General features: G+C 38.0%; 1 protein-coding gene across 1 annotated transcript in view; it reads right to left on the bottom strand.

The window, feature by feature from the left end:
* SEMA5A (semaphorin 5A) overlaps nucleotides 1–20,961 on the bottom strand; it is a 143,969-nt gene that overhangs the window by 85,525 nt on the left and 37,483 nt on the right. Inside the window, exon 4 of the mRNA XM_070939125.1 lies at nucleotides 6,228–6,290. Within this exon, the coding sequence (XP_070795226.1) occupies nucleotides 6,228–6,290 (63 nt within the window). The remainder of the gene's footprint in view (nucleotides 1–6,227; nucleotides 6,291–20,961) is intronic.

Genomic DNA, 20,961 nt, shown 5'->3' on the forward strand with positions numbered 1-20,961 from the left:
CCCCATCCGAAGAGGCTCGCGTCCGTGGTGATGCTGATGCGCTGATGAACTCTGAACAGGCAACCCCGAGCAAGAGCCGGAGAGGTCCACCAGGCCAAGGACCGAAGAACTGCTGGGGTCAAGGGAACTCTGGCCACTGATGTGCTCCTGCGAGACCGCTGAAACAGAAGTAAAAACCACTGAAGTTCCCGGCTATGAAACCGAGACCAGGGCATGATCCCGAAGGCAGATACCATCTTCCCTAACAAGCGGGAAAGACCCAGGAGGGAAAAAGAACGCAAAGCCTTAACCTGACCTGCAGTTCAACAATACTATCCTGACGTTCTTGTGAAAGGGAAACCTGCAACCTGACAATATCAATAACAGCCCCCAAATGCTGGATGCAGGTGGAAGGAACTAGGTTGCTCTAGGTTGGAACAATTAACCAAAAAACCATGGGACTGCAGGGTTTGAATAGTGACCTGAACATCCTCATTACCCCTGACCTCAGAACTAGACAAAATAAGAATATCATCTAGATAAAACAAAACTCTAACAGGAAAAGATCTCATTTGGCCTGATAAGGCAGCCATGATCTTCGTAAAGACCCTGGGAGCTGAGGAAAGACCAAAGGGAAGGGCTCTATACTGATAATGCCTACCCTGATAACAAAAACGGAGGTATTTCTGATGTTCCGGAAATATGGGCACATGAAGATATGCCTCCGTCAAGTCGATGGAGGACAAAAAATCACCTGGACGGATAGAGAGGAGAATGGTCTGGAGGGATTACATCTTGAACCAACGATAGACTATATATTTGTTCAAGGATTTAAGATCCAATATGGCCCTCCAGCCGCCTGAAGCCTTGGGAACTAGAAACAAACGAGAGTAAAAGCCCTGGCCGACTTCCCCTTGGGGAACACATTGAACAGCCCTAATCTCCAAAAGATGTTGAATAGCCTCATCCAGCAGAACCCTCTTGGTCCTGACCTGAGAAACTGGGCACCTGACAAACAAGCTAGGGGGAACAGAAGAGAACTCAAGGGTCAAACCAAATCTAATCGTACGTCTAATCCAAGGATCTGAAACTGAATTATCCCATTGGTCAGCAAAGGAAGCCAACCGACCTCCAATTAAGGAGTCAGGGATAAGTAAGGGAGAACTAATGGATCTACGGAAGGGGTGGCCCCTACCTTCCCTGAAGGGCCTGTGGGAAGGGAAACGGGACCCCTGCCTGACCTGGAAATCCTGCTGTTGTCCACCCCTGGGCTGAGAGTACTGCTGAGGCCTGGACTGGAAGGAAGAGAAGTCAGAGCGAAAGGAATGGGCTTGAAAGGAGCTTTGCTGATGAGGATCAGATCTCCTCGATAAGGAGGGCAGAATCTTGCGATGATCCTTCGTCTCAATGAGAAGTGGATCCAAGGCTGAGCCGAAGAGATTGTTCCCCGAGAAGGGAGCCGATACAAACCTCCACTTGTTTCGGACGTCCACCTGCCACTGACGAAGCCAAAGAAGCCGTCGTGATGTGACTGAAGACCCGATAGCCTTCGCTGAAAACCTGGCAGCATTCAGAATGGCATCAGCAGAGAACTCAACAGCAGCAAGGATCTTGTTGATGTCCCGGTGAGATCGTACATCAGAAGAAGGCAGCCATTCCTGCAGTTGGCGAAGCCAAAGAATGGAAGCCCTGTTAAAAAAGGAAGCAGCCTAGGAGGCCTGAATAGACCAAGCTGAAGCCTGGTGGTCCTTGACCAAGGAATGCTCAAACTTCTTGTCTTCAGGGCGCAGGGATTCCTCTGACGGGCCCGTAAGAGGAGATGCAGAAGAGAGAGCCACAACAGGTGCATCTACAGAAGGAACTTGCAGGATGTTAGCAAAATCAGAAGCCATATTATAAAACCTTTTAACTAGACCATTAGGAACAGAGCCAGAACTAGGAGAAGACCATTGTCTTTGGATCACATCAGAAAACAGCTTGGGAGTTGGAACCACTTCTGCACGAATGGAAGGTTCCTGAAATAATAATGATGAAGAGGGATGCTGAGATGAAGATGTGGAAGCCTCCCTTTGAGTGGAAGAAGCAGAAGAACTTCCCAGGCCAGTAACATTTTGAGCTTTATATAATAAGGATCTGAATAATTGAGGTTTGAAAAGCCCAATGAAGGAAGGCTGGTCTGGTTCCAGACCTTCATCATCCGAGAGATCTTGATCCGGGGCAATTTCCCCTTCAGATAGGGAACCTTGACTTGCATTTTCCTGGGAATCCACCCTTTCCTCACGTTGCACAGGATCAGCAACAGCCTGGGCCCTCACAGAACGACTCTGTTGACTCACATAACTGGAGACCTCAGAAGAGGCCCTTTGCTGCAGGCCTTCAGCAATACCCTGCCTAATTGATACTGAAATAAGTTCAGCTGGGGCAGGAGTTAAACACAAAGGAGCCTCAGCCCCTTGATTGCTGGATTGAGCTGGAGCCTCAGGGGGTTCTTGCCTTGGAGGGGCTTGAATAGACACAATTGGAGATAGAGGCCTAGCAGCAGGAAATACAGAAGAAGCATCAGCAGCCACATTCTCACCCAGAGTAGACTGATCAGGAGAAAAATCATGTTCAATCTGAATTTGAGAAGGGGGAACAGCCACATTAGAAGTGGGGAGGGCAGATGATTTAGAAGGCCCCACAGCAGGAGATGAAACTCTAGAGGTCTCTGAAGCAGCTTTTTGAAAGGCCTTTTCCATGGCCTTATGCCTCCTGGTCTCTTCCCTTGATGATGCAGCAGGATTAGCACTCTTGGAGTGAGTGGATCTAGTAGAAACTCTGGCTGCCTTGGGAGGGACAGGGTCCCCTGGGGAACCTTCCTTAGGATCAGAAGTATGGCCCCTTTTTCCTTTGCTCTGGGATTTGTTGCCCCTAGCATCCGCCATTTTGGAGCAGGAATTTACTTTCACAGCTCAGAAATGAAGGCCAAAGGAGGGAAATCACCCTTAAAAATCTTCCCACAGGGGATAATTGGTGGTTCAGGTAACTCACTGCGCCAGGAGAGAAGCAGGCAGAATCCAGAAGCCAGGATGGACAAACAGGAGGCTGGAAATGGCCGCTAGCCAAATGGCTTAAAGGCGCGGCAAAATTAGGCGCGGAAAAGCCTTCGCGCCACAAATCTGCAGCCACAATGCTCCAACAGCAAGAGCCTTGGTACTACAGTGGTTTAAAGCACCCTGTTATTAACACAGCTGCCTGCAATTTACTGCTGGTTCGAATCTCTCCAAGGCTCAAGGTCGACTCAGCCTTCCATCCTTTCTAAGGTAGGTTAAATGAGGACCCAGTTTGTGGGGGCAATAAGCTGACTTTGTATAAATATACAAAAGTATGAAGGCTATTGCTTAACGCACTGTAAGCCGCCCTGAGTCTCCGGAGAAGGGCGGCATATAAATCAAATTAAAAAAAAAAAAAAAAAAAAAAAAAAAAAAACAGCAGGAGGAGGCTAGGAAACCTCTCCAAACGCCCCAAAATCGCAGAAAAACTGCTTTAAATAGGCGCAGCGGTGCTTACGCACATGCGCGCTGCCGCGGGGCTGCTCACAGCTGCCGGAACGCTTCTAGCGCTCCCCAGCTGAATTCAATTAAGTTTAGCCACTTTCTTGTAAAACGCCAGCAAATTGAGCAGAACGAAGCAAAAATAGGAAGAAATCAGCAAACAATGGCCAAAAAAGCTCTCCCACGTGGAGATTGAAGAGAGAGCTAAACAGACACGACTGTCCTCTACCGGACCGAGTCGAAAAACTGGATACAGGAAGAAGCGGGACTTCTTTAGTTGGTAGACTCGGTCCTAGGATTACTGGATAAGTCACATCCCTCATGTGACCGGCGTTTCCTCCGTGACCGAAAATAGCAATGTTCATTGTACAGTAAGTATATGTGTGGACTTCTATAAAAAAATAATGTTTTGTTGTCTGATGCTATCGTAAACTACTTCATTTATTACAAAGGCTTAAAGATTTATATTAAATGTCGAAAATGGATAAAGGTATTTCAAATGCATGTTGGTAATATAAATGTAAAGAAGGAATTTTTTTACCATCTCCGATGGACTTGAGACAAAGCCTCCCCCCCCCAAAAAAATGGGAGTAAAATTTACATCTTAAACAGAAGATTCTTAAAGTGACTCTTATTGAGGAAAATTCTAAACTTTACAAAAATAATGATGGTAAAATATGGAAGGAGATAAAATTGAATTTAAAAAGTTGGCAAAAGTTAATTTTTCATTAGAAAGAAGATTCTTGAAGGGAATATAAAGATAAAGACAGAGACTTTTCTTTTAGGCTTAATGGACCAAGAACACGAACAAAATTTTGGAATTTAGTTGATATATATGCTGACGGTAGATATCATTATGCACAAAAATGGAATGATATTTTAATTTCCACAATGGATGACTGGCTGGAAAAACTGATGGAATTAGCAGAGATGGCTAAATTGACTGCCTTAATCAAAGAAAAAATACATCTAACTTTGTTTCCACTTGGAAACCACTTCTGTGTTTGGGGGGGGGGATGAAACTTTGACTCTGGATTTTGCTGATTAAGTAGGTTTGTTATTATAGAAATGGCTAGTGTATATTATTATGTAAAAGTAAAAAGTTGAGGCTGTATGGTATTATCTTAATCTACTGCTCTAAAAAAGATTTGGAACTCAATGCCTTTTTTTCTTTTTTCTTTTTTTTTCCTTTTAGCCTACATTTTTTTCTCTTGCCTTTTTCCTCCCCTACTTTCCCACTGTTTTCATTTTTCTTTGTATTTTATATTTTGATAAACTAATACAAAAATTGAAACATAACCCTCTTAATTTATTGTACTACACAAATCTTATAACTATTTAGAATTCAGGACTTTAATTCTTTAATTCTGGTTTTTCTTTTTCATATATTCTTTTATTCAACACACCCTTCTATAAACACAGACATGATATATGAACAACCCTAACAAGCTATCAAATAATACTACAGAAATTTGCTGATATTAAGGGTAATTTTTAAGAAATGTTAGAGAACTGATGAAATACCAGACCATCACAGAACAAATATTGTCCAGAGATCTCCTTGGCAGTGTTTTTGGAGGGTTAGGGTTTTGTTTTCTTTTGAGTTCTAGACTTTTATAATTTTTTTATAATTGTAAACTACAAGGAGTCTGTATGAAAATGGCAGTATAAGAAAATCAATCAACCAATGACTGAGTTTTGCACCCAATAGCAACACTAAACAGCTGATTTCACGGCAATATGAACCAGACAGTAGGGATTTGTAGAACTGAGAACTCTATAAAATGTTTTAATGTAGAGATATTCCTGCCAGATGCCTTCCTTTGACATCCATTTCAAGATCAGATGTCTTTCAGTAAAGTCAGAACAACTTGTTCCAAAGTTGGAACATTTCTGATGAAGCTGGAACAGCTTAGAATGGGATGTTAACTTTTCAGAAAGTTTTCACCTTGATTATTTGCACATCTTTATTCAATCACCCCAATTTTTATCTAAAATGGGAAACTGCAGTTTTAGAGTGAGTTTATAAACTTCAGATTACAACTACATTTGTGCCAGGAACACAAAGCACTTCCGGGTTGAAAGGATTAAACAGTGACATCACTGTTGCCCAGAAGCTGCCAAGTTGGGGGCTCATTTCAGCTCCCCATTAAGTCGCCCCACCAAAGTGGTACCCATCTATCTGCCTGCAGTCTCCAGCTTTCAAACAGCTGAGTCAGCAGAAGCTGGTATGTGTGATGGGAGCTCACCCCACCCCATGGCAGCAAGTGGGTCTCAAATGCAAACCTGCCAATCATCAGTCCTAATCTCAAGAAACACCATACTACTCCAAAACTTCAGATAATCTCAATGATTACACAGGGGTAGTGGGAGCTGGATATTAGCCCTATTACTAATACCTTGAGTTTCAAATGCCATTTTCAGCTGGTTTGTTTTTTTCAGTCTTTCAAAAATCTGTAACCCTTCTTCTATTCTACCGGCATGTTTCTGTTTTTGTTCTTTTTTTCCTTGAAAATCCTGCATTGTGTAGTCTATCCATTAACCATTCTTGGCATGAAAATTCACAATAAACGTCCAAAAATCATACTAAATCCAGAAGGCAAAACATTGGGAATAACTATTACATGTAATATAGATGCAGTTTTACCACATCCAAGACATCTAGAAAAAAGAAATAGTACCATTTCAGATAGAGAAAACTGATTAAGGACTTACCGTTGATTTGCCTTTACTATAACAAGCTTTTTTAGTAGTCTCATCACAACGCCATTCCACACCCTAACATTCAAAAACATAATGATTATTTGTTCACAAAATCAAATAAAATCTAATATTCCCGTTGAAAGATAATCATTTTCTACTCCAATCCACCACATCAACGTCAAATTACAAGGAAAATAAAAAATTATGATACATACATACTGAAATGATCATGGACATATTTGTTGATCTATGGTCAAACTACACAAGATAGGGATTAACAATGTTCTTTCATTGTCCATGTTCAATTATGGAAGTCAAATCATTTAGTAAAAGTATGTTTATGCCTGTCCTTCCAAATGTTTAGTACCCACTCTTTTTCTCCTTTGATACTAGAAGTCCCACTCTGATACTGGACACATCCCTAGTCCTATTTCATATGTGAAAACAGCAGGCATAATGTGCGTCTTGTGTGAGAGACAAATATTTCTACACTATTCTTTCCAACTTATCCCATGACAGCTTGCAATATATTAAAACTATTAAACCATGAAAGAAAAATAAAATGAAACTAATAGGATACACATATATGGGCATCTGTAAAATTATATGTGGGTTTTGGCCATACATACATACATATTAAAGATAATTGGACCATTTTTCCCCCCAGAAAGGTATTCCTCAGATAAAGCAGCTGTTCTGAATATATCTGTTCCATTTGACAGTGAAAGGACCCAAAGCAAAACATGAGCAGGTAAATTCAACATCCAGGCAATTTGGTAATGAATATGTACATATGTTTAAATGATTGTTATCTCAAACAATTTAGGTAAGCACCAATACTTTAAAATAGTCTTGAAAATTTTCCCATGTTTTTTTTTTTTAAATTAAATCTAGAAACTGCACTTTATATTACCTGCAGCAATTCTCAAATACAAGACCCATTTTTGAGATTTGCAGAAGATTAATCAGAAGATGATCAAAATATCATCCCAATACGAGAAAAATCACCACTGGCATAACTCTAATTCATGAGACTTAAGTGACAAGAAGAAACAGAAAATACCAATGACACATCGCTACAAATGGTTGAATGATCTTTCTTGACACCTTTTATGGTTCATCAAAATCATAGACAAGATAAAACTTGGCAGGAGCTTCACAACAAAGATGCTATTAGGAAAGCAATAATTGACAAAACCACCTTCTCAGCAAGTTCTGCAGACTGAAGCAAAACCACCATATCTACCACCTATCTAAATATATATAGGGTTCAAGAAGAACAAGGTTTTATCTCCTGTATTTTTTCTAGCAGGGCTATTACAACAGTCTTGGTACAAAGTCAGAAGTTGGTTTGATACAGATACAAGTTGTGCATTTGCCACCTGTTTGAACTCCTTGCCCCTGAAGGAGAAGTTAGTGATCGGTTAGTTCTGAATACATCCTTAGGATGGCACATATAGGGCAGTTGGTCTAAGGATTTTAGTCTTAGACCAACCACCTAGGGCAATTTTTTTTTATCTTGAAAAAAAATCTAAAATTAAAACCTGAATGATGCAAAATACTATCTCAAATGAGAAGTTCTACCCTTAATACTGTTACAATATTTTGAGGATCAGACTCAATAATGAATTCAGAAGTAATTTCTTCAGTTAAAGAAGAGTTTATTCATAATAGGCATTCTACTTATTCTGTCAGATTTACAGTGAGAAGCTAGCATGAGGTAAAAGCACTCTCTATTTATATCAAAGGGGAGGAGTCAAGGATGGGGGTGATTACATATGAATACATTAAAGGAGGAGGAATAAATTAACTCTTAATATCCTGTACATATATACATATCTCTTGTTATAGAATAAGGCATTTACTTATGACAAATCCCCCTCTAAATGCCGATTCGATATATAACAATGATTGCATTCAGATTCAGAGCTATATAGTACTTGTAATTTTGATGTCAAGTATTTGTGTTGTTTAGAAGGTAAAGGTTTAGTTAATATATCAGCTATTTGTTCTGAGGTTTCGCAGTGGATTGCTTTAATGAATCCATCCTGAGATAATTGTCTGACGTGTTTAAATTTGATATCTATATGTCTGGATCTTTGACCAATGGCGTCAGATCTTGATATTTCTATAGCTGCCTTATTATCTTCATGTATGACAAATGGTAGTATTGGATTTTTCCAAATATCAGATAATAAATCATTAAACCATACTAAATTATTTGAGGCTTTAGATAAACAGACGTATTCTGCCTCTGTCGTGGAAGTCGCTACTAAATCTTGTTTCCCAGTGTACCAGAATATTGGGCAACCATTTAAAAATAATACATAACCTGAGGTGCTCTTTCTACATTTGATGTCACCTGCCCAGTCTGCATCAGCGTAACTGGTGATAATAGGTTCTTTAATATTATTGGGTTCTAAGAGTAGGCAGAAATCTATGCTGTGCTTTAGATATCTTAGTATTCGTTTAACTGCTTCCCAATGATACATAAGTGGCTTACTTACATGTCTAGATAATAAATTAAGTGGCAGAGCTATATCAGGCCTGGTCCAATTAGATATATACAAGAGAGAACCAATAATTGATCTATACAATGTATTGTTCTCGAATTCAGGCGAAGATTCATCCATATTCCTTAAAAAATCAGTCTGCATAGGAGTATCGCAAGGTTTGGCATCTCTTAAATTGCATTTTTCCAGAAGTTCTATAATTTTATCTCTCTGAGATAATTTGAATCCCTTTCTTGTCTTATTGATTTGAACTCCAAGGTATTTGTTTACCCTTCCTAGCGACTTTAAAGAGAAATGTTCACTTAGCCTGGATACAAATAAGTCTTTCTTTTCTTTATGTTTGCCTATATACAAAATATCATCCACATAGATTAACACAAATTCTAATGATTCACCTTCCTTTCTAACAAAAAAGCAATTGTCTGCAGTTGTGGCTTTGAAATCCATATTTTTAAGCACGCTGACAAGACATTCATACCAACGCTTGCCGGATTGTTTTAATCCGTACAAGCTTTTGTTAAGTAACCAGGTCTCATCTCTGTTTGTACATTGGCTATGAGGTGCCCTTACATATATCTCTTTGTCGAGTTTTGCATGTAAGTATGCAGTCTGCACATCATATTGAAAGACATCAAGATTGAGTATAGCCGCTATGACTAAAGCTGTCTTAACACTTTCAGTTCTTACAGTGGGAGAGTATGTGTCAGTGTAATCCTCAGGATATTTTTGAGCGTAACCTTGTGCGACTAATCTAGCTTTATATAATTTATTACCCTCTTCTAAATCTTTGATTTTGAATATCCATCTGGTGCCTATAATTGTCTTGTTCTTAGGTGCAGGGACTGGTGTAAATACACCTAATTCACGCAAGCTGTTCATTTCTTTTGTTATGGCTAATTCCCATTTTTCTCTTTCTTCCATGGGAAGTTTTAACACTTCCTCGTATGTGTTAGGTGTTGGTATCTCGTCATTCACACACATTATATAATCCTTATACTTATTAGGTAATTGTCTTCTGTTACACCTGATTGTTCTTATTGGAATGCTCTCATTATCATGTAGATATCTTGCTTCCTTTTTGGTTAATGAATCTGTTTTTATCCTGGTGTGGTTACCTGTCCATGTTTTGTTTTTGTCATCATGTGTGTTATGTTCATGTTTCTCTCTTTCTATTCTGTCTTGTTGTTTAATGTTTGGTTTAGTATTTTGGATTATCTCGTTAAGATGTATCTTAGACCAGTTGGCCTGTTCATGAAACACTGCTGTTCTTGAGACTATGAATTTGTTATTACTGTCAATGAATCTATATCCTTTTGTGCCTGTTTCGTATCCCATGAATCTGAGCCTTCTGGATACGTTATCTCCCTTACGTCTTAATTGTTTTGGTATGTGTACGTCTGCTGTAACCCCAAATATGTGCATGTGTGAAATTTTTGGTTTCCTATTGTACATCACTTCGTATGGTGTTTTATTTAGGATGCTAGACCAGGTCCTATTTTGGGTATAGTTTGAATATAGTAATGCTTCTGACCAGAATTGTTTTCCTAAACCAGCATCTTCTAATGTACATCTAATCATGGTTTGCAGTGTCGAGTTCTTTCGTTCTGCTGTACCATTCTGAAAAGCAGAAAATGGGCTAGTCGTGAAGTGTAGCATTCCTTTGTCTTTTATCCATTGTGAGAATTCTTTAGACATGAATTCGGATCCCCTATCTGTCATGATTTGTTTTATTTTGATATTGTGTTGTGTTTCTACACGTTTGTAAAATTCTTTGAATTTTTGGAAAGTTTCATCTTTGTGTTTTAAAGTATAAACAAATCCATAACGGCTATAGTCGTCTACAATAGTTAGGAAATATCTTTTTTTGTATGTGATGGATGGTGTTAATGGACCAACCAGATCCATATGTACCAGATCAAAAATTTGGTTAGAGGTTCTTGTTGCCCTTTTTGGTTTTGGGTTAGTTCTGAGTTTTGATGATTTACATACTGAGCATTCCAAATAGTTTTTACAATCCTTTATTTTAACGCCATCAGCATGTTCAATCATTTTTTGTATTACAAGGAAACTTGCATGTCCCAATTTTCTATGCAACATGTGTGCACATTCATCATGAATTGGTTTGCCTATATTGGGCCTTTTGTTATTGTGTGTATCACTAGTGGGTGTGTCTTTGTGATTATAGTGTGTTTTGGGTTCTTCATTGTCATTGTTGTTACTATGTTCACTGTCTATGTTAATGTCGTCATCAGTGTTTGCATTAATGTTATGCAACCATTTATCTTCTGTTACAAGAAAGGGTAGACCCCCTTCGATAATTACACTATTCAATTTAGTCCCATCCTTTTCTAGTATTGCTTTTCCTCCAGAGAAGATTATATTTATGTTGAAATCTTGGCTTAATTTCACTGCACTAAGTATGTTATGTGATATTTCTGGTATCAACAATACCCCCTCTATTATACCTAAACCAGGTATATTTACATTTCCTTTCCCTATGACTTGAACATTTTCTTGATTGGCTACTCTTATCATAAATTTATCATTTGTGAATGAAGACAGTATTTTCTTGTTATTTGTTGTATGATTAGTTGCCCCTGAATCTATGAGCCAAGCATTATTTTTTGATTTTTGTGTGATGACATCGTTATGTTTATCTAATCCATTTAATGATCCTGATTTTCTATCCCTTGAATTATCTCTATCCTTTCTGCGTTCTCTGTAGTTTGGGGAGTCCCTATATCTGTATCTATCAATAGATGATTGCCTGTCTTGATATCTACCCCTATAATCACGGTTTTGTCTTTCCCTATGAAACATGGGGCAATCTCCCTTAGAGTGTTTTCTGGATCCACAATTGTAACATTCAATTGTTTTTTGGTGATTCTCTTGGAAGGCTACTCTTTTTGCCTGTCTGTGTTCTGTGTATGCATTGAATCTACTTTTCCTCAAATTATCTTCAGCTATTAACTTGTTTGACAGACTTTCTATGGATAAGTATCCTAGATTGATTGAGTCTAAGTGTGATATGTAGTTATCCCATGATGAATCTAATGAGTTAAGGATAACGCTTTTCGTTGTCTGTTCTGATATTATTTCTCCTCTTAGATGTAATTCTGCTCTGATTTTGTTTAAGGATATTAAATGTTCACTTATGGTGGTTCCAGATCTTAATTTGGCTGAAAAGAAATCTTTAGACATCCTAGTGGTTGTTGCTACACTTTCACTATGAAACAATTTAAACATGCATTGAATTATTTCTGAAACAGTAAGATTATGCTTAATACTGTAGTACATGGCAGGTGATATGCTAGAAATTATTAAATAGAATGCTCTGTGATGCAGGCAGTCCATTTTTTTTTTTTTTTTTTTTAAATTTGATTTATATGCCGCCCTTCTCCGGAGACTCAGGGCGGCTTACAATGTGCTCAGCAATAGCCTTCATACTTTTGTATATTTTATACAAAGTCAGCTTATTGCCCCCACAAACTGGGTCCTCATTTAACCTACCTTAGAAAGGATGGAAGGCTGAGTCAACCTTGAGCCTTGGAGAGATTCGAACCAGCAGTAAATTGCAGGCAGCTGTGTTAATAACAGGGTGCTTTAAACCACTGTAGTACCAAGGCTCTTTTTAGAGTCCAAGGTCTTTTGGGAGGATTGGTTATAAAAAATAATAAATTTTCTTTCATAAAGACAACCTGAATTTGTTGACACCATTCCTGTAAGTTGATGCCATCAATTCTAAGTTTTGGGAAATCACTAGGTAGATTCCCAATATTATTATTCCCACTACTTACAACTGTGGGTAGTCCATGGTCCTGTAGATGTTGAAAATTGCAGAATGGTGTGGGTATTCTGCTGATGAGCTTGAGAGGTTCTCCTTCTTCATAAAGTTCATTGTAGTTCTCTGTGTTCATCTGCGCATGCGCGTTGGTCATTTCTCTGCTGAAGCCGCTGGGAGAGGTTCTCTTTGCTGTAGCTCCCTCGTAGTGCTCTCCTTCTGATGATTCGGTCTCCGGCTCGATCTTGGGTGTTCTGCTGGCAGCTGTGGTTCATCTCTTCTCTTTGGAGCTTTCTTGCTTGGGGTATTTTGTTCTTTGGATCGTTTGCGGTGTGGGGGAAAGTTCGCAGGGCCCTCTGGGTTCAGGCGTCGTCATCATCGTTGTCCGGATCGAGTCGTGCAGGCTTTGAGGTGTCTGTTTATTTCTTCGTCTCTTTTGTATTTTTGCATTATCGGCTTTTATCGATTCTTTTGAAATTGTTAGACTTGTGCCAAATGTTTTAAATAGTTTTCTCATGGGTGTTTCGATTTCTTGTTCGGTGGATGATTCTTCTGTATCTGTTTCTGACTCTTCAGAAGAATAAATATATTTTTTGTTATTTTTTGTGTTTTTTCGCGCCAGAGTTTTTGAATGGTGCATTCTGATTGGTTCAGCCGTGTTCATTTCTGTGGCCGGTTGAAGAAAAGATGGCTGCCTTTCAAAATTTTGAGCGGGACCTCTGGTCTTGCTTCTGGTCATTTTTTCTTTCGTTGTAGGTTCGCTCACCATTTTTGTATTTTCGGGTTTGGCTTTTTCAATGTCTTTTTCTCTCGCTGCTCCGTTTTCTTCCAAGAAGCCTCGGAGTTCTGCGATGAGTTTGTGGTCATCTTTTTGACTTTTTATTAGCCTCAGTATCTCCGATCTGAGGTCTTTGTCTTTTATTTCGTTCTCTTCTTGGTTGTCGGTTTCATCTGCTGTTTCTTCGATGTCTGTGGTGTTATCTTCAGATTCTTTGATTGTTATATTTATTGGTTCGTCGATCATTTCTTGATCTGTTTTTGTTTCTTTATCATTTGCCCTGGTGTTGGGTCTTTCTTTTTTATTCTTGAGGTTTTCTTTCTTAGGCATGTTGGATTTTATTGAGTCAGTTCAACCATCCTCTGCTACCAGTTTGTTACAATATTTTGAGGATCAGACTCAATAATGAATTCAGAAGTAATTTCTTCAGTTAAAGAAGAGTTTATTCATAATAGGCATTCTACTTATTCTGTCAGATTTACAGTGAGAAGCTAGCATGAGGTAAAAGCACTCTCTATTTATATCAAAGGGGAGGAGTCAAGGATGGGGGTGATTACATATGAATACATTAAAGGAGGAGGAATAAATTAACTCTTAATATCCTGTACATATATACATATCTCTTGTTATAGAATAAGGCATTTACTTATGACAAATACCTTCTCAATTATCACTTCTGCTGTTCCAGTAATATGGGTTTGGTTATTGTTGTTGGAATAACAATAAAATTCTATTCAACAGTGATCAGTTAGGCCACCCAATTTGAAGAACACTAAAATCATATTTTAGGAACTCTCTAGCTCAAATTTGTGATTTAAGAAACATGTCAAAGGTATTGTACCTATGACTACAGAACTCTCAGAATTATGATACTATAATAAATCCATATGATTTTGTATCATCTACATCCAAGATGAAATGGTGATTTGGTTTCAAATTTTGGCAAGCCTATAAAGAAAAACAGCAAATATTTTTCTGGCTTGAGAAAACAAATGGTGTATCAACATATGCACAGAAAAACTAACAAGGAAAAGAATGTTAATCAATAACTCATGATGAGAATGCTAAGGAAGTCTATCAATAGCAAAAACCCTAATCGTACTGTAAGAATGCTACTTACATGCTACTGTAAGAAAGTCATTACTAAAGAAAAACACAGAAAAAATGCTTAAAAGTTTCAAGGGCTGCCTGAGGATATCCTGAAAAGACAATAACTGGAATATTGGAATGTAAGTTCCAATTTAACACATAAGAATAAAATCTGATGGCACTCAAAACACAGTAGCTCAAATGCCAACTTTCTAGCATATCAGTAGTGACAGCTTTGAAACCCAGCAGTTTGAATATCTTGGCAAGCACAGAAGCCTGGGGAATTCTTATTCTTATCCTCTCTCTCTCACTCTCTCTCTTTTAATTTTTTTTACCCCCCCAAAGATGATGACTGTACAGTCAGCTCTGATGGAAAAAGGACAAAGTACTCAGTTGCTATATGGAAAGCTGGCAAGCAAGCATTATTTGTCTGGGGAGTCTCAGTGAGCCCAACAGATTTGCAAAAATATAAACAGACCTACACTCATAGCAACCCTGTGTTCATATAGAAATGAAACTAAATCAAGACAGCCAGGATCAATCTCAAGTGCATTTTAATTGGATTCAAAAAATCTAGTTGATGTAAGAACTGGTCATCTGGAAATTCCATCAGATATAAACCTTATGAATGCAGCTGTTACTAAATAGTTTATTTTCTCTTTCAGCTTCCATTTTTGCTAGAAGTTCAATATCTAACCATCTGACCCAGAGATTTACATAACTAGATATCTTTGATATTTTAGGTTAGATTCTCACATTGTACTATTTTGCTTAGGATTTTTTAAATTAATTTAACTATTAGCTTGCATGCCAGTAGTAAGAGAATGTTCTACTTCAGCCTATAGTGGAGATGAGAGGATATGAACCTCCAAATGTAGCTATACCATAGCTTCCAGGATCTTCTACCATGAGTCCAGTTGTCTAGAACTGCTAGAAGGCCACAATTTCCCATCAATTGTCTATTGATTTAAATGCAAGAAGTAAAGAAGGAAACAACCATTTAATCAACCCCTAGATAATCCATGTAGTTGTTTATAAGGGGAAAAAACCCTACTATTTTTACTGTTGGTTCTATCAACTGCATTTTTTTCATTTTCAATGTGTCTTCCTTTGTCTTCTGCTGTAATAAAAGTCTTAACACTGACTCATAAACTACAGCTGAAGTCTAATCTAATTTGTACTGTATGTGTATGTGAGAGAGAGAGATGGATACCCACTGAGGTGTTATAAACTGAACTGAAAAGTTTCAGTAAACAGAACAGGATCAACTTTCAAATGTGCAGACATCAGCAGGGGATAAAGCTTTCGTCCCTATGCCATGAAAACCTTTACTATCCAATTTCTGCAGAACTGATGCGATAAGAACATCGGATTAGACCAAGGGCTTTAGTCCATGCTCGGTTTTCCTTTAATATTCACATCCCTTTCTTTGAAACTTCTGCATCAAAATCTAAGTGAACCTCATTTTGTAACAGAGAATCATTTCCCTCCATGAAACATCACACTCTGTCAAAGTTATAGCTGATTAAAATAATCAATTTAAGATTAGCATGTTTCTGAGATCAGTAGAACATTACCGACATATATCGTGCAATATATTAATAAGATGTTAGCTGTCAAAGACATTTGAGAATTTCATATCCCCATGTGGGATTGACATACCACACTACTTCAAAAGATTCTTCCCTTGACAAATGAAGGATTTAAGTGAGAGTTGCAGTCTTCAGCTCTTTGCCTGCTGAGGAACCAGTTTCCATGGAGACATGGTCCACAATCTCTCCTGTCAGCTTAAACAGACAGGAGCAAAAAGAGATGGATGCATCCTTTACATTTGCTTTCTAACCATGATCTGGTAATCTATAAAATCTTTGGAAGTTTTCACCTGTTTCTAGTGTAAGCTCTTAGGAGCGCAAAGTAATTGCTTTGACATGACATCAGCAACCTTACAGGCTGCTTTGAAACCAGAGATGCAGCATTTTAATTGAAAACCTCTTAACTATACTCTTCCCTGGGCCCTGCCAAAAAATAAGCAAAACCCTGGCAGATAATTTCATGCAGGTAACTTGTATGACCTTCCTTATTTGGAAGTGAAATTTAATTTATTGGTAATTAAAATTAATTGGTATTATTCAATAGGTTGTGAGCTAATATTAATGGGAAGGGGGTGACAGCACAAACATGTATATTCTCTTTAGCATATTTTCAATTCTTCTTTAGGAAGGAAAGGGTTTGCCCTTTTGACTTTCTCCATCATAAACATCTCCTGTTTGTTTATAGTAGGATAATTTCTTCATTTCAGAAAGATCCAGCCTTGATTTACCAATCCAATTACAGAGCATGCTTTAAAGCAGCATGAACTATTAAAAACAGAGAGCGATTCTCATGGATGGATTGCTCCCTTGATGCTAAGCAACATGTTAAAAAGTCTCATTCTGAGCACTAGAAGTAGGCTTTAGAATAAAGTAAACTCAAAAACTCTAGGCTCTAGGTATCTTACAGCCCAGGTTCAAACATTAAATTGTTCCTATCCACTTTAGAAAGTTGTTCGCCCAAAGAATTGAAGACCTCTTTAAAGTCTCCAAAATGATGCAAATTAAGATGGACACAAGATGAGGATGAAACGCCTGTGTAAATTAGCCAGATAAATTGGAAGGAAAGGGAAAAAAATGTAAAGGCTAGAAGAGAAACTGGTGGTGGTGAGAAAGACCTATGAAATGGATAAATGTTACATGAGCCACAGAGGCCAAGAGCCCTAACTCTTTCACCTACTTATATAGAGTAATACAAAACTTGTCATGTTAGGTTATCATGCCAGAAACAGGCACTACTATGAATGCTATATGTAAATGAGAAGAGGATTCTATTGTTGAAATTCATTTCCATTTCATCACAATATAAAGACCTGATGTGGAAGAAATGGCGTGATATACATGGGTACTTGAACTGGGCCAGGAATAGCTCTGATTCTGAGAAACCACTGAATGACAATTAACTAGTCCTCAGCTGACCTTTGAAACTAAACCTTCATCACTATTCCAATAGCAACAGTGGCAAGCAACCGAGACAACGCAGATCTCCAGGCTACAAAAAATAATAACACTTTCATCTCTTTAATTATTTCAAAACAATCCATTGTTTAAAAGTCCAGGTACTAAGATGGGCAAAAAAGCTGACAGCCTAAATTATCTATGCCTATTATTTTACAATTTCACTTGATTAGGTCTGGAAATGTAATAGCCTCAGAAACTATTCTTCTAGTTAATGTATCTCCTCATTCAGTTAATAGTTTCAGTGCCCCAAAATTTAACTTTGTAAACAAATAATGAAGTATAAAACCTGGCTAATACCTAGTCTAGTTGTTAAATTTGGAGAAAGGGAAGGAGGGAGAGAGGGTGGGAGAAATGGTGTGTGTTTGCATGATGTATTAAAAGACATGCTGACATAACATCCACTTTCATAAAAATCCATACAAACATATATAGATACCAATTTCTTTAAATTAAAAACTGAAAACAAACAGTAATGAAACAAAATTCCAGACAGATGGCAGAGCGTGCCTTAGGCGACAGATGGCTCTGGTAATTAGATACTGGCAAAACATAGCATTTCCAAAGGTGGTTTAATTATATGGTGCCAGAAAACTAGCTATATAATTTCAAATTTCATGTCATTGCCTTTTTACTATTGTTATCTGTTTGCATTCTCATCAAGTGCCATGTATTCAAACAGGATTTTAAGGTAAAATGCATTAAAGAAATTATCATCAACAATTGGCAGTAAATTGTATTTGCCCCATTGGGGAAGACAGTGGTCTGTCAATGCAGGTTTTTAAGAAGAGATTGGACAGCCATTTGTTCAGAATGGTATAAGGTCTCTTGCTTGTGCAGAGGGTTGGACTAGAAGACCTCCAAGGTCCCTTCAGACTGTGTTATTCTGTTATTTCCGGCAAATCACCTCCCCCCCACACACACACTTAACTGCTACTACTAACAGTAAACTGTCGGAATTATGACAGTGGGTTTTGTTCATATTCTCTGATACGACTGCAACCTACTTACTCATCCTTCTGAACCAAAGAATGGTGGTAAAGACAGAACAAGACGAAACTTAGAATTGAAAGATACTAATGAGATGCTTCTTGTAGGGTCATGATGCTCCCTGGAACTTACTAAAATCCTTTTGGTTGTAGGAAATACTTTGATCAGATCTACATTTCAACAAATAGCAAAGTAATGCTATATTGGTTGTTCTTCTTGTTGGATGAAGATTTAGACTAGCATAAAATACATATGAATATGAGGTCAAATGTGTGGTACTTCTAGATAGAAAATCAGTTAGCAGTCTGCAATTTCCCTGATTTCTTTTTTCCCTCTTTTAATATACTGTTTGTGGTTCAGAAAAAAATAGATAGAAACAGGAAAGATACAAGGGGAGTTAGAAGTAAAAAAAAATCATGTTCCCTAGTTCTTGCTTAAAATAGTATGTTTATATAGAGTAATTACATAATTGTTTCTCATCTGGAAGCAACCCTAAACCATAATCTGGTAAGAAAAGACCAGTTGGAGAAAACACAGAGTACAAGAATTATCATTCCCTATTCATCCTGTTGCATCGGAAATTCAGAAATAGGTTCCTTTCTAATCATGAAGTTTTCATTTACCTATCAAAGTTTTGTTTTTAAATGAGTGACTACCGCCACATCTATCAAAGATCTTGGACCCAAAATAAAGTGTTGTGAATTGGATGGTAAGTAAATTTATGAGCTGATGAGGAAAAGAAAAATGAGAATATCAGTATCTAGAGCAGGGATGTCCCACCTTGGCAACATTAATATCGCTGGCTGGGGAATTTTGGGAGTTGAAGTTCATAGGTTTTAAAGTTGCCAAGAGTGTACACCAACTGATCTAGACAGTCAAAGTGAAACCAATGAGAAAGGAAGAACAATCACAGAAACTTTGAAAGTCCTCCCTCTGCCACACTCACACACAAACTTTTAAGTAGCAAAGCATACATTCTCCATACAAAAGTATGTTCTGCTAGGACTGAAAATAATTCCTAGCTCTCCAGGAGCTTCCAGACCTCCTAACGACAGCTCTGAGTTTAAGGATTAATGATCTGATTGACTCTGTGTAGAGTAACTTTGTTTTGATAATCTTGCTATTTATTTCTTAAGACTAGAATATCCAATCCCACAGTTTCTTCATTAAACGATATCTTAATATGAAAAAAGGAAATTGTGCCCTTAAAGCAAACTCAACTCATAGTGACTCAAGGGATATAATCACTCAGTTTTCCTAACAGGAACCTATCTGACAAGAAGATCCAGAGATCCCTCAAGACTTTGCCAGCAGGGATGGGTGAAGTAGTGAGGTAGCTCTACTATTTCTAACAGCCCTTCATCTATTATTTCTTGTTGTAGTTTGGTGTTTATAATTTTAATGTATTTATTAACTGTTTTTAGCTCTGCTGTGTACTGCCCAGAGACACTCATTTGTGAGATGAGCGGTTGAATAAATTGGTGTAAAAAATACAAATAAAATAAATTTAAATTTTTTTCATGTCAGCGACCAATCCAGACATCTACTACTAAACTTGGATTTTTATTGTCTGGATACACTTAGAGTAGAAGATTATCACACAGGATGACATATGGCTTTACAAACATTTCTGGCTTATTCTAATGTTTGCATCATCAATGAAATCTGGGATGTTTAGGTTGATAAGGGTTTCTCTAAAAGAGAGAAATTGAGTAATTCCAAGTATTAACTTCCAAGTATTCCAAGAAATAAGTAAGTACATAATATTTACTTATTCATATGTCACCCAACTCCTGGAAACTATGGGACTCCACTTTGGATAGTCCAGTATAATCTGAATGGAGGTGAAGGGCCTCAGAAGAACCTGCAAAGGTTTCTCTGCAGACCACCAGCTCCCTGCCTGATTTCTTCCACCAGACTCTAATATTTCGTGTTCTGGTTGCTTGGACTCTGGTCCATTTCATCTAACCTCAATCACAGAACAACTGAGAGCAGAGTCTGGAAACTTTTCCCGCTGAAAGCTGTAATGAATAGGTCTTTTTCTTGCAACCCACACATACTGCCAATCAAAATGACAGACAATCATGTACAAATTCAATAATGTAATTGTTAAATGCACTGCCAGGATGGAACTATACTGTGTAGACAGGCATCACATATTTCAGCTGGCCAGATATGCTTTCTGGATTGAACTCTTCCCCATCACCCCAGCATAGGCGAAGACTTTATTTCTTTTTCAGTTTGTGTAGACTTTATAGTTGGAAGATGTGAGAATATCTTCCACAGCTTTTCAGTACCTTCAAGGAACCATGGGAAGAGAGTGAAAACTGAAATTTCCCAAAATGCTTGGAGGAGCGGTCCTTTCCCCCCCAGCCCCCTTTATATTTTGTTTTGTGACTCTATGCAATGTTAGACCTTGGTAGAAAATGAGAGGTTGACACTCTGTCCTCCTCCTCCTTCTCCGTATGTGCTAGAGATCTTGAAAAAATGGAAAGGCAGGCTCTGATTTCCTCCCTGGGACAATGTATTTCCTCCCTGGTGTTAGTAT

The sequence above is a fragment of the Pituophis catenifer genome, unplaced genomic scaffold (assembly GCF_029215685.1).
Source record: "Pituophis catenifer annectens isolate HBS135680 unplaced genomic scaffold, rPitCat1.0.hap2 SCAF_3, whole genome shotgun sequence".
Classification (NCBI taxonomy): domain Eukaryota; kingdom Metazoa; phylum Chordata; class Lepidosauria; order Squamata; family Colubridae; genus Pituophis; species Pituophis catenifer.